This window comes from Seriola aureovittata, chromosome 10, assembly GCF_021018895.1.
Source record: "Seriola aureovittata isolate HTS-2021-v1 ecotype China chromosome 10, ASM2101889v1, whole genome shotgun sequence".
NCBI lineage: Eukaryota > Metazoa > Chordata > Actinopteri > Carangiformes > Carangidae > Seriola > Seriola aureovittata.
In genome coordinates, this window is record NC_079373.1 from 16,357,425 (window position 1) to 16,379,013 (window position 21,589).

Here is a 21,589-nt window from a genome sequence, read left to right on the forward strand (position 1 = left end):
TATACAACTGTTCACATAAGCTTTTTCACGTATGTCAATTTCAATTGATATAATTTTCATATACTTACTTCCTCATTTTACTTTTTTATAGCTCCCACTATGACACTGGGCCTTTCTCTCTCTGCTCCATCTGGGACCCTCCAGCAGGCTTTCAGTAAGATGAAGCCAGCTCGTGTCGAGAGAGGCAGCACCATTGATCCCCCTGCTCCTGAACATGAACCAGTCACTGTTATGTCAACTGAGCCTGGACTTGGCCCAAACTCTAACAATATCGTAGGTCCTCCAGAAGCCGTAGCTTCCAACACTAGCACAACTTTTGCTGCAGTGTCTCTCCCATCTACCGCCACATCCTCACCACCTCCCTCAACTGGGAGGGTTTCTCCTCCACCTATATCCGCTCAGTCCCAAACTCCTGCTCCTGTCATCAATGATCCCAGTCCAGCTCCTCACTCTTCCCATGAAACACCCCCCTCACAACTTCCACCAGCTGCCAGCATCCCTCCCTCATCTTCTACCATTTCTCCTCCGTCGGTGCAGACCTCCGTCCCCACAGTACCTGGGCCTCAGCCGAGCAGTAGTTCTGTCGCTGTCTCTTCTGTTGTTGGTGTTGCATCCAGTAGTACTGCTACTGTCCCTGCTTCAGAGCAGCAGCCTTTTAATAGCGCTGTTACATCTTCTCAGCCTATGAATTCATCCATCCATGCACCACAACATGCAACCTCCCAGTGTCAGCCTGTTTCCATTTCTGCTCAGCCCCCACCTCCCACCTCATCAAGCAGTCAGAGTCAGGTCCAACCACAGCCAGTGGAGTCGGAGGGGGCTGACCTCCAGACAAAGACTGCTGGTAGAGATGACATCCAAGCTCTAGATAAGAAACTAAGGTCCCTCTTTAAAGACCAGAGCACTGCCTCCTCAGCATCACTGGATCCTAGTCAGAACACAGGGACCTCCTCTCCTCCCACTGGGACTTCTTCCCCTCCACCTGGAACCGCCGTGGTGCCCCCATCTAACCTTCCCCTCACTTCTGGGGTCCAAGGTGTCCAGGGCCCCACGACCACCCCGGGACAGGGTATTACCCCAGCAGGACATGCCCATACCCCTCCAACTAAGCCCAGGGCTCAGGTTAGTGAAAACTGCAGCATCCGACAATAAATCCAAAATGCAGTTTCATGCTGTAATTAGTGTTTTGACTTCCTTCTTTGATATACTTTTTAGACTTTACCCACTGGATTTGATCAAGCTGCTACACCTCCTACTGACCTTTTACCCCCATTTCCTGGACCAAATCAGGTGAGTTCTACATTTTCATCGCAATACTACCTGGCCCATTACTTCTGTAGATTTTAGGAGTACAAGGTTCTAAGTGTACTGCTTAGACTGTTCCTTATATCCTGTTTGTGTGAATCAGCAGTCACAGCAACCCCTGGGTAATTTGGATGCACAATTGAGGAGAGCTCTTAGCCCAGAGACGGTTCAGGGAGGTAACAGGGTCCAGCCTCCAGCTGCAGGTTTCACTTTGGGACGTTTCCAAGTAAGTTTTAGACACAGCTTAAAATTACTCTGGCTAATTCGGTCTAAAACCTCTAGTTCATTAAAATGACCTCCTTCCTCTTTCTCAGGTGTCCGTTGCCACAGATGGTGTGTCCAGTAGTGTTCCAGATCCCTCCAGCATTGTTTCCTCTTCTTCTCTCACGCCGTCCTCTACAACTTCATCCTCCTCCTCTTCTTCCTCTTCCTCCTCCTCCCCCTCAAGTCCAGAAAATACCCTCCATCGGTCATCGTCTCTGTCCAAAGGAGTGTGTGAAATTGACGGTATAAATGAAGCCTCGTCTCTCTCTGCTGGTCCTGCCAGTCAGCCGACCACTATTGGGCGCTTCCAAGTGTCCACAAGCAGCAATGCCACTTCTGGGCCAACCACTGGCTCTAAAGTGGGGCGATTTTCAGTCACAGGTACGGACCAGATTCACATTGAATTCATAAAAGCTCAGTAACAGAGGCTAGCTTCAGTAATCTAGTGTAAAGCCTTTCTCATACTGGACCAATATATTGCACAGGGTCCTACAGTGCACAATACTGAGTACCATACAAAACAGATTTTTCACGCTGTCTTACCAGTAAATTTACTGCCATCACTGTAACTGGACTGGCTAAATGAAGAATAATATGGGTCTTTAAATGGATGATCATTTTATCACAGCCATCTTTTTTTTTCCTTTTGATATATGACCATAGTATAAGCAGGTTAACGCACTTTGAGGGGGCTTTATGGAAAGTTATGGTCTGTGGAGGCATCTACACCTCTGCCTCATTCGTTAAATTTAAATATATCCTGTTGGTATAGGCTGGGAATTATTAATGAGAGCTTTTACAAATACAGTAGACTTATTTAGTTACTGAGTTTAAAAAATAATAATAATAATTTTAGTTTCAATCATATCAGAAGATAATCCTTTGGTTTGGTCTGTAAATTTGCATGAAACAAAGATTTTCATCATCCTGTGCATGGAACACAGATGGATGTCAAGAGTACGTTTTTAGATCATATGAAGTCCTCTGGTAAACCTATCATATTGCAGTAATGATCTTGTGTTAAATTTCCCACAGTGACCCCAGCTCCAGCAGCAGGCTCCAGTCCGTCACATGGCTCCAGTATTCAGAATGGGCCCTCATCTTCAACCTCTGACCCACATAATGCACATACGCATTACAGCAGTGACAATGATGACGACTCAGAGACTGAGGACGAGGCTTTGCAGAAAGAAATTAGTCGTCTGAGAGAAAAGTATGTCACATATTTACAATTCCATTTTACAATTCCCTTATTTACCCATACGACTGTTGGTTCAAAGCTCAGTGGAAGTATTTTAACATGACTGTTTTTGTGCCTTTCCTCTCCTGCTCACAGACATATGAAGGAGATTCAGGCCTTGCAGACGCGTCAGAAAGAGGAGATAGAGGCTCTGTTCACGCGCATGGGCAAACATCCTCCTCCATCTGTCCTCTCCCCTGCTGTGGCCATGGCTGGAGGTCGACGTAGGCTTAAAAGCAAAAGCCACAAATCTGCTCGCAGTAGTGGACAACCCAGTCCCATACACTCAGGTAAGGACACTAAACTGGCTGTTCAGTTTTTTGGCTGATTTATTATCAACTTTGAGATAAATACTGCAGTTTGTGTTTTATGTACATGCTTTACCAAATAGCCTAGCTGTTCAAATAGTATGTACATGTTTAAATATAAAACTCATTCTATGCTGTGACCACGTGTTCAGGATCGCCAGCCTCGGTTCAGAGCCTCCATGGTTCAGAGTCCCCTCCAAAGCAAAGTTCACCTTCTGCATCAGAGGCCTCAGAAACAGCAACAGATGCATCACAAGCAGTTGGCAGGTTATCCCTGCAGCAGCTCCGATCCTCTCCATCCATGCCCAGCCTCAGCAGTTGCTCCACAGGTATGTGCAAACACTTGTCACACTGAGTTGCATGAATTGATTTCCTAAATTAATTTCCTTGTTGACATCTCGCCTCTCCTCGTTTCCCAGGATCAATTGGGACCAGCTCCACAAACGGTTCAGGCCACTGCCAGAACCATTCTACTTCCGTGACACAGGCGACTGGACCCACTCCTCCTGCCTCCCACACCCAGAAGGGCAAAGGCACATTCACTGATGACCTGCACCAACTGGTGGATAACTGGGCCAGAGATGCTATCAACCTCTCCCAATGCAAGAGAGGTCCTAAAACTGGAGCACAGGCAGCACTGGGGCATGATGTAAGCATTCAGTACTTTCTTTTAAAGAAAGACTGGAGCATTTTATAACTATATGATCATGTGTGATATTTTTGTTTTTTGCTAACCACTTACTGTCTGTAAAAATGTTGCATATTCAGTTGTAAGATTTATTTATTTTTTCTCTATAACAGATAATCCCTCCAGCCAACATGGGCCGTAAATTCTCAGCTCCAGGCTACCTCTGCCCAACACTTCCCACGCCTTCCAACACCACATCCACCGCCACCACTCACCTTCCCAACCCAGCCAATCCCTCTGTCCCTTTAGGGCCCCGTAAAGGCTCTCTGGGCCCAGTTGCTCAGGGGTTCGGCTATGCCTCTGCGCCCTACAGTGCTCCTCAGTGGGCAGGACCCACAGGCACATGCCAGGTCAGCATGCTTAACCCTGCACAGCCACTAACACAGTACCAGCCACCTACAACAGCTCCAGTCTCCATACATCAAGGCTACCACATGGGAACCACACCAGCCTCCCAGAAATCAGTCAGCCCTGGAGGGTCCAACCTGAGACCCACGTAGCCCTGTCAGAGCCCTGGTCCAGGCTGAGACCACATGGCAGAGAGGGTAGACAGTCGTTGATCGAGAAACACTAGCCTTCTTTGCAGTTTGCGGGTTAGCTGGCTGGGTATTGTGCTTTTTATTTTTATTTCAACTTTTATCATTATGTGTTATGAGTTGATCTGTGTCCTCTCAGGCAGAATGAAATCTGCCTGGCAATTGGAGGGAGAGTGCAATACACATCCACAGCACAAGAGTCTCACACTTAGCCTGCCATTAGCTGTGGAATAGAGCTGTGAAGAGCATGTTGGTTGTGTCTGGTGATGTAACGCCCCAAATGCACAACCAACAGCAGCCAAAGAAGTCTTTTGAGAGCAGACATTGTAATGTTGTGATTCCTTTGAAGAGAAGAAGGTAGGAGAGATTCTGGTTGACATCCTTATTGGTCCTAACTTTAAGCCAAACTGGCACAAGAGAATTGAACTAATATACCACAACACACATACATGTGTAAACACCTGACTAAACATTGACCTGGTTGAGTGACTTGGGATGGTAGGTTCTGTTGTCTCAGAGCGAGGGAGAATGTGAGTGTACAGAAAGTGGAAGATAAGAGTGGTACAGTTTGTTCCAGATGGAGCTGTAAGTGTGACTGGTGGAGAAAGGAAGAAAGACATAGTAAGTTAGGCTGGAGTGTAATGGATAGGGTTGGAACATGAATACATCCCAATTGCTACCTATTAAGTAAAATGCAATAATGGCAAAGAGTAGATAAACTGTCCCTTGTAACTGTGGCCTTAATCCCCAAACACATTTAAACATTGACTTTGTATATAGATATTTCTTCACCGAGTTATGATTCCATGTTTAGCATATTTATGTCCCTGTGAGAGTCTGGTGTCATTGTGATTTCAGTTGTCTCTATCATATAGCTTTATTGTCATACTGATTTATTCTTCACGTCTGACATGTAAGCCAGTGGATCTGCCACATAAAAAAGCATTGTCGTGGTGTTGACCGCCATTCGGAGTTTAAGTGAAACTGAGGAGGTGATGCTGCTGTAGATCACAATCTGTAGAGGGTGTTTGCAGGGTGATAAATTATTTTCTTTTCTTGATTCTTGAAGAATGAAATCTTGTTAAGAATCCTAAGTTGACACATGAAACCACTTCACTTAGTGCTTAGCTATGAGATATGAGCAGTTCAAAGTCTACTTATCAATTCATACAAAATACAGTTTTGGTTTATTAGTGTAGTATTTGTGGAAGGTTTCGGACTCTGAGGAGACGCAGCTTTCCCACTTCTCCCAGTTGTTTACACAGACAGTGCTCAGCACGCAGATGAACAGGTTGTTAGCAAAGTCATGTCACATTAAATATCTCCACTCAGAACATTTAGCTGTCATGTCTCAAATCACAAGTGTCTGGGGTTCTTTCTGTGGTCTGTTTTTGTATGCGTTATTTAATAAAACAAACAAATGTTCTTTATGGACCTGTATTCAGCCATCAGATTTTGATGTTGTTTCACTGTAATTATTATTAAAGGTTGTTAAACAACATGTAGTTAAAGGAATATAAGAAGTGCAATTGCAGGGTTGTTGTTATTGGTATCCTTCTCATCACGCAGGAGTAATCCTGTGGTTTATTAAGCTCTTCTATCTATGACTGCCCTGCCCCCTTTTCTATTTTATTGTACATATGTTAATGTGAGGTAAATGCTTTCACGTAACGCTCAGTCACTAGAGTATGCTTGTGGTGACCCACTCTACATGCACATGCACTCTGACCTGTAAACATGAGGAACACTTTAGTGCCTTGCATCCTCACTAATGACAAGTTCCAGATCCATCTAGTCCTGTAGCTATGACTGTACTGCAGAAAACCAGTTAACTTAACCTGTGCACGACGCAAACACAACCTGACACAGCCAACTCAGAGGACATCACACTCTGAAACGTTGGACCAGACACCACACACAGGACTGCGGAACAAAGAGCACACTGAGTAATAGTAACAGTTTCTTTTCTCTCTACAGTTACATTTGTGTTGGTTGTGTAATCAGCTGTGTATTTATATTTGGCTCATGCGTACTTGGTTTTCGCTGACATTTGTTTTTGTGGATTTATTATTAAACCATTTCATAGAAGCACTTGTTCAGGCAGCGAGTGAGCTGTATAAAGGTTTAAAAGTTGTCACAATCTAATGTTGGCTCAGCTTTTGTCTCACCACCTCACACGAGTGCCATGCTGTCTTTGTGACTTTCGCCTGCTCGTAGATTGGATGAATAGTTAAACTTCTCTAGAGAAAAACTAAGTTACTGCAATGCAGAATATGCAATGTTTAAAGTTTTATAAGGACTGAGGGGTAATGGAAACATTTGCATGCTGATGAGGGTTGTTACTGACTTCAATGTTTTTGATATTGGAATTATTAGTAATTTTTTTTATTATTATTATTTGCCTTCCTGAGAGTCATCACAAAGTGTTGTCTGTTTAATGTCATTCACCAGTATCACAGGCACAACTTCAATATCAGACTATTGGCATATGATTTCTGCATGCTGGCTTCACTGGTGTTTAATCTTACAAATGACAACTGGCCACTGTACAGCACAAGCTCACAACAAAGCTTAAGGTCCGTGTGCTACTATGATATCAGTAATTATCACAGACCTTCATACAGTACTGTTTGAGGCTACTGACACGCAGTAATATGTTTTATTCTTCTTTCGGATCCCTCCTTACAGACTTCCCGTGATTCAGTGTCTGTTTTGTGTATGTTTTTCACATTGTACAAAATGTAAAAACAAATAAAAATATCAATTAAAGCACTTGTCATGCTTATTGGTGTAATTAAAACGTGCTATGACCAGACTGTGCCTTTTTTATTTACCAGTTTGTTACTAGGAGATTATCCAGGATGAACTGGGTTGTTTTTTTTTTCCTACCACCCCATTCCATGTTAATAGTCTGAAAAAAAAAAGGAAAAGTTGATTCATCAAATTTTATTTAAAGGTCCTGAAAACTTGGTGTTAAGTCCTTAATACTTCTCTCTGACATATCGTTTACAAAAGGACAGTGCAAGAAATCCTTTTTTGAGAAGAATGATCAAAACGTTTGATCACCACTGCAGCCTGATTAGACATCAGATCACTGTTTTTGGACAGTAACTAAAACTACAGCTGACTGACTTCTGAGGTAAGATTTTTTTTTTTTCTTCTTTTTTACAAACCTAGGTAACATTTCTCACAGTCACAGACATAGCAGCAATTCATTGCAAAATGAACTTAATAAATGTATACACACTAAAGTGAATATAAACACAAATAAAATCATGGGCCTGGATTCTAGAAAGCGTTGACAAATACTCAGGTGTCCAGTCTGCGTTTCTTCATGTACTGTCCTTGTCTGTACGGACTGAAGGCTTCGCCTGTAAGATTGAAAAAGTAGAAATAAATGACATGCTACAAAATTCAGCCAACAACTCACGAACAAATGAGCAACTCTGCTCACAAAACTTCACCTGGTCTACCATGATCCTGGTTCTGGTGTTGAGGTATGTACTGAATCCTGTCCTGTCCCCTGCTGTACAACTGGGCCTCGTCTGGAGGTCTTCCTGGGGGTCTTTGGGGGGTCTTACTGCGTGTCTGCATCTGATGATTCCCAGGCGTGCTGGGCTTGAGCCCTTTGGACGACGGCCCACCTATCACATCCAGCTCCTCAATCCCATCTAGAGTGAAATCCCACATCTCAGGATCATCTGCATAGGAAGACGAAGCAGAACTGAGCGAGGCCGGGTGCTGAAAGCTGAAGACAGGCAGGTTTCCTAAACACACCATCTGTACGTTGAGCCGTCTGGTGGTATTTTATAGCACCTGCTAAATACTCATCCCTGCTGCTGGGCGTCCGGCGTCCGTTGCTCACACCTTCATGACCTGGAGAACAAACATCTTCATAGAAAACACCAACATCAGAGAAAATGTGTACTCCCATAAATATTGAGACTCTAAACTAGGGGTCTCAACCTATGGGCCCTGGAACCTAATCTGTGTGTAATTATTTTATTTTCTGGAAAGGCTGCAAAATCAGAGCTTTGATCACTTAATTTCTCTTCTGTACTTTAAATCTCTTTCTTGCATTAAGGACAGCAAAAGACAACTTGTTACTGTACTGCAGCTGTAAACAATTATAATTGTTTTCTATTTGTATTTTGTTTCATTTTTCATTGCATCAATTTTATTCAATGCTAATTTATTTTCTCATCTAATTTATTAATTTTTTATTGTGCTTTTTGTCATTGTAACATGTTGAATTGCCTCAGAGTTTGAAAGATCAGTAAACCAGCCCTCTGATTTACTGTGGGGCACATAATGTCAAAATGAAGTCACTCTGAATTATTTTACCTCCACTGGATCCTTGTCCAATAGCGACCTCTGTGTCCTCAGACTTGGCTTGATCCTGTTTCTGCTGCAGCTTCTTGGCCTCCATCTCTTTCCTGAACTTCTGCTGCAGCTGCTGCTGTCGGAGCTTCCTCAGTTGTTTGGGATCTGTGTGCAGTTCAGACCCGACAATGTCCCCCGAATCCATGGCAGGCCTGAGAAGAGGACAGGGAGAATTGAGATTGAAGGTGATACACAGTTGCAAAACAGATGAGGAAGTGTAAAGTGGCGTGTTCACATGGAGCCGATGTTCTCGCTCTTCCTGTCGGGAGCAGGGCCAGTATCAGGAGTGTGAACTTCTGAACAGTTCTGGTTCTGGTCGACGACTTTGGGCTCTAGCGGCATCCTGGCAGGACCAGCTGCAGATAAAAGCTTTTCCTCTCGGGCCAGACTGGAGAGCCGGGCTTTCTCCACTAAGGGTTCCCCCTCAGAGCGCTTGGTCTTGGTCGGGTTGAGAGGAGGAGGAGGCTTTGTGGGGAGGAGAAGTGATAAGATTCAGCATCCACAGACTGAAATGAAAATAAGACCATTAAATGCTAAAAGTTTGTATACTGTATCTGACCTGTTTGGGGATCTTGTTTATGGCTAAGAGGTATTCTTTATCCAGGATGCAGTTTCCAAGGGCATTGCCAAAGCATCTCAACAAAACAACACATATATTTTAGAAAAATTGTTTGTTTTTTTCTTCATATAATAAGATGTATAAAATTCAAATTGCAGTACTTCAGTGCCCTCTTCATGCCATCAGTGACAGCTTCCTTTCTCGCCTTTTCCAGTGCCAGAGCTTTAGACTTCAGTCCCTCACTGACTCCGTAACCTACATCCTCATGAAACGACCCATCCTGGAGGAAAAGTAAGTATTACACACAAATTCATGTGGACAACATGAGCAGCACAGGGTGATGAGGAGTAAGGATGTAGAACATTTCTGGTGACATTTTTTGTTGTGTAATTTTTTGCTGCAATCACAATAAAAAAAAAAAAAACGACAATGATCTAACCTTAAGCTGCACTTTGATAAACGCACTGACTCCAACATAAAACTTCCCATTGATGAGGTCTACAAAGTCTGTAAAGCACAAACACAGCTCCTGTTAGTCTGGCTGCATGGCAGCGGTTTGGCGTTAAAACACGATCCTCTAGCGACAAGAAGCTCGATGAGTCATACCGACATTCTGCTGAGAGATGGAGTGAGACCATCCGTTGTAGCCAAACATCTCGTTAGCCAGGCTGATGACACGATGCCCTTCAACATAACACACCTGCTGAAACAAGAGAGACAGTGGTGCTAGCTGAGTTACAGTAAAGTGATCTTATGCAGCTTTTGGTTTTACTCCATATCACAACAAAGTTTTTATTCCCACCTGATTTTGCTTGTGACTTGGATTCATATAAATTCACATCAACCCATCCGTTGTCTAGACACTTTAATTTCTACAGTTGAACTAAAACTTGTAAATTTGCTTCACAGCTTGAGAGAAACACAATCACAGAGACTGGTGGAGAGAAAAACAAAGACTTGCCCTCTGTCCTCCTCCAGCTACTCTGGTACTGATGTACTCTGGTCCCAGCCTCTGACGCAGAGCGTTGTGCACCGCCTGGTACTCCTCAGCTGTGTAGGTACACTGTCATCACAGTGGAATTAGTTAGGAACCAAAAACACAACACACACACACACACACACACACACACACACACAAAGAAAAAAGAAGGAAAATTCTACATTTAAAACATATTTACATTGCATTTATTATATTTCTGTTTATTTTTTATTACAATCAGCATTGTTTTGTTTTCAAATTCTATAGCACTTTGAGATTTTGTTAGCTGTCATAAATAAGCTTTGAAGCTGCATGAAGCTGGGTGTAGACTATAACATAATGCAAATGGAAGATTTTTCAGTCATTCTGATTAACTCCCAACCCAACCTGCCTCACTGCCTTCTGCTTTCACAAGATGAAGGTTTCAGAGTCCATTTTCATTCATGCACCTGTTATAAAAGGTTTGAACTTTATATATAAAATTTTTTTTTTTTACTTTTTATTCCAAGACATTGATTCTTTAATTCTCTGTCTCAGTTCACTTATTGTCAGATGTTTGGATTGGGCGGCAGAAGCTTAGACTGAGGCCAGAAAGACACACACTCTCTCTCTCTCTCTCTCACACTTTCACTCACTCACTCACTCACTCACTCACTCACTCACTCACTCACTCACTCACTCACTCACTCACTCACTCACACACACACACACACACACACACACACACACACACACACACACACACACACACACACACACACACACACACACTCTCTTTAATACAGGTAGGACATGAACACATGGTGAGACAAGAGCAGCTGTGCTTTACCTTTCTAATTAATTTGCTCTGCACACCTGAGTCTAATTTGAATTAATTAGTCTGTGACAGGAGTTTTAAATGAACCTTTGAAGAAGTCAGCAGGATGACGTTTCCCTGCACACCTATAATGCACACCTATAATCCACTTACCTGTCCGAAGAACCTAGACGCATCGGTGCTCCTTTCCTCGGCGTTGCTGGACATGGTTGCAGAGCTCTGCTGTGGTCTCTGAAACAGACAGACAATAGGAACAGTTAATGTACTGTATGTTAACTATCAGCTGCTCTAACCCACATAAATGCACTTTAATCAGTCATGATTGTGACCTGTTTATTGAAAGCTAAGATGAAGTGAAGCTAACTGTACAGTCTGTATCGGCAGGTCACGTTAATACTGGCTCCATTTAGCTCGTTATTGCCACATTAGCCATGACTCGGTGCCGCTGTAAATTAGCTCATGTGTATTAATACAAACTCACCGGTTAAAAATCCCTCAGAAGTAAATTGTGTGTTGAATCAAACAACCACAACAGCGAAACATTTGCGACATTTCAGCTAAACGATCATCTGAACTTCCCGCTCGGACTACCGGAGGAGGAGTTTATGTTGCCTTCACGGCCCGTGGGAAAATAAACACGTAGACGTAACTATGGTTCTGTGTTCGTTGGCATAGGGCATTTCATCTGTAGCCAATACAATTTAGCGAATTAGCAAAGACTATGGTTGTATGATTTTAAGACATGGAACCGACTTTGAGAATCGTTATATTATGAATCAGTCAGTCGGACTCAGTTTTGTTGATATGATTTTTGTCCCTTTACCTCCACGAGATCAAATACAGTGCCACACCACAGATTTTGCTGTTACCATAGAAACGTTACTCTGTTACTGGTCTGAGGCCAGTCCAGGTCAGAGTAGCAAATATGTTCAGAATGTATTCCTATTTTATTTTTGGTTGATTGATTAATCTTATCATATTAGCTAATCATTTTCAATCAACTTAAATTGGAGTTTAAAAGAATGGAATAAAATACATACACAATACGTGCATTTTCCCCTCTACAAACAGCTTTACAGAGGGTTGCAATGAAGGTTATTTTAGTTCTAGCTAAAAAAATTATTTATGGATTATAAAAAGAAGATATAAAGATATAAAGGCCATATTTTCCTCCTCCACTCTTACTTGCTTGAGAGTGGCTGTAAATATTAAAGACACTGTCTCCTGTTAATTTAGTTGTTATTGCTATTTTGGAGAATAGACGTAGAAAGTAAATGTTCATTCAATTTGTCTATTCTTAATCTTGATATTTGACTTCCATTGTAGACCTCCATTTTCACTCTGAATATGCAATTAATTATCTGAACATAAAAAATGACCACAGACAAATCCGGAGTGAAGTTAGTTAATGTTAATGATCCAATAGGCGCGTTTTACTGCATGAGAGGATTAATTGTCACAACATGCATAGTAGTCTGATGATTTGTTTCTTGTCATTGAGTCCTATTTGCATAACAGTAAAGCAATAACAAGAAAATCGCGTTCTTATTCTTTAAGCATGCAACTGAAATTACCAGCTTGCTTGAGTTGTTTTTAAATAATGGCTTTAATTTTGTTGCTCATGAGACTCACTTAATTACATCACGACCCGTGGAAATAGAGGATTATCTGCAAAATACCAGCGCCTGCACTGACAGATGGCGAAACACCCAGCGTGTTAAACTGCATAGATTGGGGTCAGTGCTGGATACTATGCACTTACTGCCTCCTATTCCGATTATACTGTTCAAAGCAACATGGCACGTGCAGGTCTCAGTACCAGTGTCTATGCAGCTGCGTGTACTGCTATGCTATGGTGCAAATACAGTAGGCCTAGCCTATAGCTCTTGCTTTGTTTGTTTTGGAAGATGTTGGTGTTTTGGGGGCTAAGAGCCTGTGTAGTAGGCCTATATGCCTCTATGTCCACGTCTCCTACACGAATCTGCGTTTAAATTCTTGAGGAGTAAAGTGAAAATTGTTCACAGCTCGTCAAATCCATGCTTTTATGTTTTTTCTTGAACCCCAGTGATTCCCCTGTTTTGCATACTGCTAGAACCACAATGCGCGTCCACGTTGCTGCTCGTGGCCGCGTCCGTGAGTCCAGGTTCGCTTTGCATCTCGTCAAAACAAAGCGGGGGCGAGCCAGAGAGAGAGAGAGAGAGAGAGCGAGCGAGCGAGCGGCGTTGCATGCTTCATGAATGAGTCCCCCTCCACCGCGCCGCAGGTCGGACCCTTCATCCGCCTGCACCCTGATGCCCGTGTGGGTGCGCAGACTGGCGGGGAGCAGTCCAGCTGATGAGCCTGGACAGTAAATACTTCCCATCGGTACTACATGACCGTTTCATCCCACCAGGAACAACACGACAGGATAAGCAACGGTGAGTGCAGGCTACAGTGGGCGGGCAGAGGCGCATGACATACGGCAACTTTGTAGCCATTATGATACAGTTTTTATCCAAAGGTTGACTTAATGATGCATCTGCGCCAGTCTGTGTGTGTTCAGAAGACATCCACGCTGTTTACATTGACACTTTGCCTCATCCTCTCGTCCACACAAGTAAAAAAAAAAAAAAAAATAGAAAAACCTCCACGTACGCACGACTGGCTGTACATTCCTCCCTGTGCGATAAACGTGGACTGTTGATTGCGTGTCTAGCCGATTGATTGGCTATCTAATGTCGAATAAACATGTTGGGGTATATCAGTGGGCCAGGAAAGCAATAGAGACTAATAGAAATCAAAAGTGGCACCAATATGACTGTAGTCGCCCCTAAAAGACAAGGAGGAGGGGTGAACAAAAGCAGAAATGCCCAGACTGGCGTGGCATGGCATGTCGGGTATACAGTGTGTAACCTGTCTGTTTGTCCCTGACTGAGATGTTACTCCCATGAAAACTGCAGATCAGTCCATCAGAAAACACACGAATCACCTATTTATCACTTGCATGCAGAGTGTCAGATAAGGAGGCTTGTGTTGTGCCTTTGTCTGGAGAGTGACAGCCCAGACTGTTGTTCTCCCCTCTGACCAGGGGATGGTGCTTCACTATGTACAGAGTGTTTCTGTGGGGAGACACCCAAATAGACTATAATACTGTAATGTCATACTCCAAGAGAGAGGACTGTGGCTACGTGGCTTTTACAGGAATAATCCACACACTCATACTGTACATGCACACACATGCATTTCCCTTTTTTTTTCTCTGATATAATTGTGTGATTGTGTTAAAGTTGCAGAGTAGGTTTAGCTCTGATTGCAAAACACTCATCCATAGTGTTGAAATAACAGTCACTGACAGAATAAGGAAACAGAAGGCAGCCTTCTGCTTACACACTATAACTCTTTTGAGGAGATCACAAATGTGTGGTTTGGTTTTCTCCTGTGGCCCTTCGATGGTAAGTTTTACTTTTAAATATTATGTGTGTCTGTTTTTGTGCGTTAATATTTCTTATCTCAGTCATTGTCTCAAAGTAAAGGGTAGCGGAAGGATCATGACTGTGTCAGGGCCTCAGACATTTTTCTCTGATGCCTCACGCGCCCATGAAAAATGTGATCTCTCCTGTAGGCTCTGTTTGCCTTTGTTTACATTTCTACTGTTATGCAAACCTTAATATCAATTTCTCCACCATTTCCCCCTCATATGTTCAGATGCTTGATGGACTCAGGCGGAGGCATGCCTCCCGGCCCTCCCCCCGTCCCCTGTCCCTCAACTTTAGCACCTTCTCTGCCCCTCCCCCGAGCCCGGACATGGACAGCAGCAGTGAGCATCCAATCAGGAGGTAAGGCTCAGTTCCTGGGATTAACATTTCTCAACATACAGCATCCTGGAGGATGCATGAACTATTCATTAGCATTCATAAAAATCCCACCATCTCTCGTCCCAGAAGATTTCATTAACCGTCAGAGCTTTACCTGCAACACATGTTGACCTGATGATAATGATCTCCTGGGGGGATGTTTGATTGACTCATTTCCTTATGTGTGTACATCTCATCGATCTGTACACTTGCTTTCCATGTTTTTTGAGCTTGTGTGATCGTGGGTGTGTTTGTGTGTGTGTGTGTGTGTGGGGGGACCACCAGTCCCTCCTGAAAATACAGTACAGAAGTGGCCTAGGTCATTTAGAAACAGTATGTTTTTTACAGTTTGTCTACCAAAGCACTTACAAGTTTAGTTTTACACTCAAAAACACATTTTGTGAATAGTTTGGGAAATTGCCAAGAATTAGATGAGAAGATTGATACCGCTCTCATGTGTGTATGCTAATAGGAAGCTAGAGCCAGCAGTTGATTAGCTTAGCTTAGAATAAAGAGTGGAAAAAGGAAGAAACCGCTAACCTGCCTCTGTCCAAAGGTAACAAAAACTGTCAACCAGCACCTCTAAAGCTCATTAATTAACTCATTTGTTTAGTTCATACAAAAGCCGAAGTAAAAAACACCCTGTTGTGGTTTTATGGGAGTAATGTGCCAGACTGTTTTGGTTTTTGTATGGATTAAACAAACAAGGTAAAAGAAGTTAATTAATCAATTTTAGAGATGTCGTTAGGTGGATTTTGTTAACTGTGGACAGAGACAGGCTAGTTGTTTCCCTCTGTTTCCAGTCTTCATGCTAAGGTAAGCTAAGCTAAATAGCTGCTGGCTCTAGCTTCATATTAACTGTACGTGTATGTGAGTGGTATCAATCAGTAAGAAAGAGAATAAGAATGAGTGAACAAGACGTCCAGAAATGTTACTTTCGATTGCTGCCTCAACAACTTGTTAAACAAGTTTGACTATTTCATTCAGTGTCAACATCATAGTTTTCATGAGAAGTTGTTTCAGGGGACATAAAAGAGGAGAGGCTTGACATTAATGGGTCCTCATAATCAGCGTTAAAAATCCAGTATCAGTCGGGCTCTAGTTTCATGTATTACACAATTTTTTACTATTCTCATCCTGCTCCAGCTGTGTTGAACATGGGAGAGCAGGAAGACCTTCTCTACTGTCCTGTATTGTGTCACTGCTTCCTATCCCTGTTTTTGTTGTTGTTAATAAGCCGGACCACTTCCTCCTCCACCTCCCCCTCTCCACCTCCCCTCTGTACAGTGACAAAGTCCCGACTGCTTCGGTCTGCTTACCCTGCAGTTCCTCTGGCATCTGTGCTCTGCATAAATATTTGTTTGCATCAATGGCTGTATTGTACTGACAGAGAGGCAGAGAGGGAGGAAGAGTATGCCCCCATCGGTGCATGTGCTATTGTTTTCTTCTCTTCTGAGAGGGGCAGTGCGGTGACACTGTGGCCCACCTCTCGGCTTGGCTCCACCCATCCTGCTCTTAACGTGCTACCCCTCTCTCACTATGCATCATCCTGTCCTACTTCTCTCCTCCTCTGTCGCCAGCCACTCTTTGTATTGTCATTGTGCTTTTTCCCTCTGTATACTCTGTCTCTCTTTCAGACTCACGCTGCTTATGTTCTCCTCTCCCCTCCAGCCATCTCCTCGTGTTTCCTCTCTGTATTTGTGTGTCAGCCTGCCCTTCTTTCACTCCTGTCCAGCACTGAGTGCATACTCTTATTTCTCGCCACTTCCTTTCTATCTCCCTCATGAGGACTCTGCACCGGCTGAAGTTGATGAGCTCCCCCAGCCTCAGCGAGCTGGGGAAGAGTGAGAAAAGTTCACCAGAGGACAGAGGGGAGAAGCAGAAGAGGGCGGGAGCCAACGCCACCTGGAACAGGTACACCAAATAAGGTGCAAAAAATGTAGTGTTTAAATGCGTCTGGGACAGAAATGTAGATCGGTTTTATGTGTGTGTCTTATGTTGCAGCATCCACAACGCTGTCATAGCAGTCTTCCAGAAGAAAGGTTTGGCAGATAATGAACTCTACGTCCTCAATGAAGGTGTCCGGTGAGTTTGGTCACACGCAAACACAGTACTGAGAAAAACTTACCTTTATTTGAGACTGTTGATGTAATTTTGTGCTATAATCAGTATAATTAGTCTACTGTCTGTCCTGTGTATGCTGACTGAATGTGTTCTTGTGAATGAGGTTGTTGTGTGTGTATGTACAGTATGTGGGCCTGGGGAGTCATGTGGTCATGCCAGATATCTCATTATCTTACCAAACCAGATCCGTCTCTCCTCTCACATCAACCTCCATTATAGCTCAGTAAACACATCTCCATGTACAGAAAAGCCACAAGGAGGTTCACACACTTTTGTTTAACGACACAGGAAACTCTGGATTATAATGCAGGAAAACAGGGTGTTTAGTAGATTGGTTTCCGTCATTCGTTCTGTGTACTTGAGTAATAAACTGCAGGTTATAAACACATACATACACATTTACTAACTGACAATGATTGAACACTCTCCAATATACTGTATATTTCTGTTCATTTTGAATTCTGAAGTGAAGCAAATGTCAAATATTTGTTTTCTCAGACATCTGTTGAAGACTGAGCTGGGGTCCTTCTTCACAGAATACCTTCAGGTAACACATCTTTGATATTAAATGAAATTGGATCTTTATTGGCAGCAGAAAACATTATTCAGACAAACGAAATATTCGTTCTAGAGAACATGGGGAACACATTAAGTTTTCAGATGTTCATAATTATTGTCTTCTTTTCACAGAACCAGTTGCTGACAAAAGGCATGGTCATCCTCCGAGACAAAATAAGGTTCTACGAAGGTACGACTGCTCTGATACATAGTCTGGAAATATATCGTAGTGCAAGTGAATTGAGCTTTAATCGGCTGTCTTTTTGGTTTGTTCCTGTGTGATCGATGCAGGTCAGAAGTTACTCGACTCTCTGGCAGAGACATGGGACTTCTTCTTCTGTGATGTCCTCTCCATGCTGCAGGCCATCTTTCATCCTGTTCAGGTACACAACCTTCATAAGAGTCTGCTTATTTTTGTGTTTGCTGCACAAAGGATGAATTTCAAATAGTTCTGCTGTTTTCTATGTCCTTCCTGTGTGCAGGGTAAGGAGCCCTCTGTCCGACAGCTGGCTCTGCTTCACTTCAGGAACACCATAGTCTTGAGTGTAAAGTTAGAGGATGCCCTTTCTCGACCTCGGGCTCGTGTGCCCCCCTCTGTTACACAGATGCTGCTTATTCTACAGGTAGGTCTGCAGGCACCAAGCCAAACGTTACTGCTTGTTTCCTTACTTACTTTGTGGTTATTTCTGATCTTAATGAGGCAAATTAGCACTAAATTACATTTTTGAGCTTTGCACATGTTAATTTGTGACTACTTCTAAGCACAGAAGGGTAAGACACCATCACAGATAATAAACACCTGCTGTTTTTCATCTTCTGTCCAGCTCAAATGTACTATTTTGTATCCAGACATGAGTATACACACATTAGCCTGAATGGCATAAAAATACCCCCCCAAAAAGCTGATTCATAGCCCAGAGTAACATTTTATAATTGTTTATTCCCATTCCTTTTACCATTTAATTGTTTTTATTGATGCTTGGTGTCCAATCTACAGTCATAAAAACAAAAGTTATTCACTTCACACTTATTCCAGATAAAGAAATGCACCACATTTGAGAAGCTGCATCCATAAAATGCTTGGCAATTTTTTACAAATAATTTACTCTAAATATTAAAATCACCATTAATCAATTTTGGACTCATGCACTATGGAACAGCTTAAGTTCACACTCAGATGCGTGTCTGTGTTTGTTTATAGGGGGTCCATGAGCCACGTGGTGTGAATGAGGACTACCTGAGGCTGGAATCTCTGGTTCAAAAGGTGGTCTCACCGTACCTGGGCACCCACGGGCTTTACTCTGGAGACAGTGCTGACGCCAATTGCTGTGTTCTGGGTGAGACAGTGGTTACAAAAACCCATAAAAGGGGAAATGTAATGTAGCAATGGTGTTTGTGTCTGACGAGAAACATTTCTTAACCAGCACCCTCCCTTCTTTTCCTCATGTCTTTCAGAGAAGCGTTTACCGTGGGGCTGGTCCAAGTCTGCAGATCAACCGTCTAAAAACCCCGTGGTACGATCAAAGAGCTACAACATCCCTCTGCTGCTGACCCCGGTGGCTGAGTATGACCCAGATGCCAGCTCTGTTGGCAGTGGAGGAATTCGACGCCACTCCGCCTGTGAGATTATATCATGCTTGGAGGAACAGGGACTGGCCTTCGCTGACCTGGCCCCAGGACCTGAACTGTCTGGCTCCTCCTCCAACAGGCTGTGTGTGGGTTCTCAGTTCAATGGTATGACAAAAAATTAAGATGATTGTTGATGAATTATTATGAAAAAACAAAAGTCATAAAGTAATAATCCATAATAATCCAGCACTTTGTCAATCGCAGGTATTGTACAAGCAGGAGCCAGTGCCATGGACTTGCCTCTTACGTCTGCATCCATCCATCCCCTTCATTCCTCAGGAGCTCTGCACGGCACTGAGGCCACAACAACAATGACTGATCTCAGTAAGGGTGCATCCTCCACGCCGCCCAGTGAATCATCCAGCCCTGAAACCATAATTGGACAAGTGCTAGAGTCTGCAGACTCAGACTCAGATGGGATATTTATTGATTTCCCTTCTCACTCGTCAGAGGCTATGGGGTACAGCCGCGAAAGCAGGCAGAGCACTGTGTAGCTGTGGTTGCCTTTAGGAACACACACCACCAAGCGTGTACGTCAGTGATCTTGGACAAAGATTAAAGAAATCGTAAAACTACATTTCATTAAATGGGTACCATCTTCCTCTCTTACTGTAGTACGATGAGTTTCCATGACGACTCCATTCCAAGTGCTTTCACTGGTGAGTGAAAACCTTGTAACTGTAAAATGTCAACGTTCTAAAACGTACGAAAAACACACTCGTCCTACAAACACAGAAAATGATTTAAAAAGACATTAATGAGCAATACCATTACACTGGCTCACATTTTCTTTCCAAACCACGAACATGGGTACTGTACTTTACTTTGAGTCAATACAACATATACCCTCCTGCTGCTGTGTATTAATCCGTATCTGAAAATAGTTACTAACGAATGCATTATTTACTCTTGTTTGAGCTATGTTTGGTAAAAACTGTGGTGTCCAGTGCTTTTAGTAACTTAGCCTTTAAAAAAAACTGATCTATATATTTGTGATCTGTTCTTAAAGATTTAATGGGCTTGAGGTTGAGAGCCAAAGATAGACTGGGTAAGTAACGAGAGACTAATCCATTGTTGGTTTTGGTCTTTTCATGGGATTTGGTGACAATGGCAAAAATATAGCATGTCATTAGCCTTATCCTGTTACCTATAGAAGGGCACACAATCCTTTAACTGAAGTTAAAATCACAAAAAACACCAAAATTGGAGTTACAAGGTTTTCACACAACAGATGGCTGTTACAGCTGCCATTTAAATGGAAAAATGTCTGAAACTTAACGTAATTATCATCGGTTTGTTTTATATATATGAGCATTTTTAACTTCACAAAAGTTTTACATTTTCTGTTTATGCTCTGTTGTTTGCTGGTTGGCAGTAACACAGTAATGAGGTCTTCTGCTCTCACTTTTGTACGTCATCTTATGAAAATGTGGACTGTTGAATTGTTTTTAATGACAGTGGAGATCATAGGGGTCTAATGCAAATTTCTCTTCTTAGAGCAAACATCAGTGTGACAGCATTTGCTTTTCTGTATTCGCTTTGTACAGCAGGAGGTTGAGAAATACGCCGATGTTTATTGTTTACATTTGACAAAGACATGAATATTTTGACTGAATGTTGTCTCACACACTGTATTTTGCACCACCACTACCTTGTAAATAAAAGTGAATTGTTGGTTTTTAGGACAGCTAGTTAGTGTCAAGTGAGCTTTTAACTTGAAATGAATTGAGATTTTAATAAGGGCTTTTTAACTGAATCTTTTTATGATGTTTTACCTCAAGCGTTTTGTACTTTACTTTTTTTGACAATCTATGACGTCTACGGAGTTGTACTTTGTATTAATTTGTATTAATTTGTTATACTAGCCCAGTAAAAATAAATAAATTTGAGAAATCTTTAAAAATGTGGGTTATCTCCTTCTACTGTAAATTATTGGTTTGTTTGACATAAAATATTTGCCCTGATTTATATTGAGTCCTCAAAAATGGGTGTGTACATCCCACCCCACACAATTTCGACCATACACCATGAAGACTATTAAATATTTAATATTTAAATGTTAAATTATTAATATTAAAATAAACATCATGCGTAAGCTTTTCATTCAGAAACGAAAACTCTCATACTATAGACATTTTAGATTTTCTACCAGAACTTTCAGCCGCATCTTGGAGTTGTTCAGTTGTCATGGGGAAAAAAATCAAATAAGTGATCCTCGAGGTCTCAAACCGAAAACAGTGTCCTCAATAGCAGCTACAGTCCTGCAGTTATCAAAATAAAAGACGTCAAGTGAGAAAATCCTGCTTTTGTTTTGAAATGTACCGGGCTCATTGCGGTCATCTATCAAAATAAAATACGACTGTCGA

At 42.5% G+C, this 21,589-nt stretch overlaps 3 protein-coding genes across 11 annotated transcripts in view; 2 read left to right on the forward strand and 1 right to left on the reverse strand.

Annotated features, from left to right (window-relative positions):
• LOC130176309 (serine/threonine-protein kinase WNK1-like) overlaps window positions 1-7,113 on the forward strand; it is a 27,910-nt gene extending 20,797 nt beyond the window's left edge. For 4 of the 5 annotated variants that reach the window (XM_056387317.1, XM_056387312.1, XM_056387313.1 and 1 more), the window contains 9 exons: window positions 92-1,122; window positions 1,216-1,290; window positions 1,409-1,531; window positions 1,620-1,950; window positions 2,605-2,782; window positions 2,906-3,099; window positions 3,270-3,446; window positions 3,537-3,766; window positions 3,919-7,113. In XM_056387317.1, coding sequence (XP_056243292.1) covers window positions 92-1,122; window positions 1,216-1,290; window positions 1,409-1,531; window positions 1,620-1,950; window positions 2,605-2,782; window positions 2,906-3,099; window positions 3,270-3,446; window positions 3,537-3,766; window positions 3,919-4,305 — 2,726 coding nt within the window. In that variant the 3' untranslated portion in view covers window positions 4,306-7,113. The remainder of the gene's footprint in view (window positions 1-91; window positions 1,123-1,215; window positions 1,291-1,408; window positions 1,532-1,619; window positions 1,951-2,604; window positions 2,783-2,905; window positions 3,100-3,269; window positions 3,447-3,536; window positions 3,767-3,918) is intronic. The other variant, XM_056387315.1, reaches the window with a different exon arrangement.
• A 110-nt stretch (window positions 7,114-7,223) lies between these two features.
• On the reverse strand, window positions 7,224-11,650 carry rad52 (RAD52 homolog, DNA repair protein). 4 transcript variants are annotated; one of them, XM_056387336.1, is made up of 12 exons: window positions 11,561-11,650; window positions 11,233-11,310; window positions 10,245-10,346; window positions 9,890-9,983; window positions 9,723-9,790; window positions 9,445-9,563; window positions 9,284-9,359; window positions 8,960-9,189; window positions 8,686-8,876; window positions 8,158-8,217; window positions 7,806-8,042; window positions 7,224-7,712 (listed from the first exon to the last, which is right to left on the reverse strand). In XM_056387336.1, the coding sequence occupies exons 2-12, from the start codon at window positions 11,284-11,286 to the stop codon at window positions 7,651-7,653; spliced, it is 1,293 nt and encodes a 430-aa protein (XP_056243311.1). In that variant the 5' UTR covers window positions 11,287-11,310; window positions 11,561-11,650; the 3' UTR covers window positions 7,224-7,650. The 4 variants fall into 4 exon arrangements, with proteins under 4 accessions (XP_056243311.1, XP_056243310.1, XP_056243312.1 ...); XM_056387335.1 differs by having other exon boundaries at window positions 8,158-8,232; XM_056387337.1 differs by lacking the exon at window positions 8,158-8,217.
• A 1,603-nt stretch (window positions 11,651-13,253) lies between these two features.
• Window positions 13,254-21,273, forward strand: prr5a (proline rich 5a (renal)). 2 transcript variants are annotated; one of them, XM_056387332.1, is made up of 11 exons: window positions 13,254-13,496; window positions 14,764-14,894; window positions 16,701-16,826; window positions 16,917-16,997; window positions 17,535-17,583; window positions 17,727-17,784; window positions 17,886-17,977; window positions 18,077-18,217; window positions 18,796-18,931; window positions 19,050-19,328; window positions 19,428-21,268. In XM_056387332.1, exons 2-11 carry the CDS (start codon window positions 14,764-14,766, stop codon window positions 19,715-19,717), a joined length of 1,383 nt encoding a protein of 460 aa, XP_056243307.1. In that variant the 5' UTR covers window positions 13,254-13,496; the 3' UTR covers window positions 19,718-21,268. The 2 variants fall into 2 exon arrangements, with proteins under 2 accessions (XP_056243307.1, XP_056243306.1); XM_056387331.1 differs by lacking the exon at window positions 13,254-13,496 and adding an exon at window positions 14,301-14,510 and having other exon boundaries at window positions 19,428-21,273.
• The last annotated feature ends 316 nt before the right edge of the window (window positions 21,274-21,589 follow it).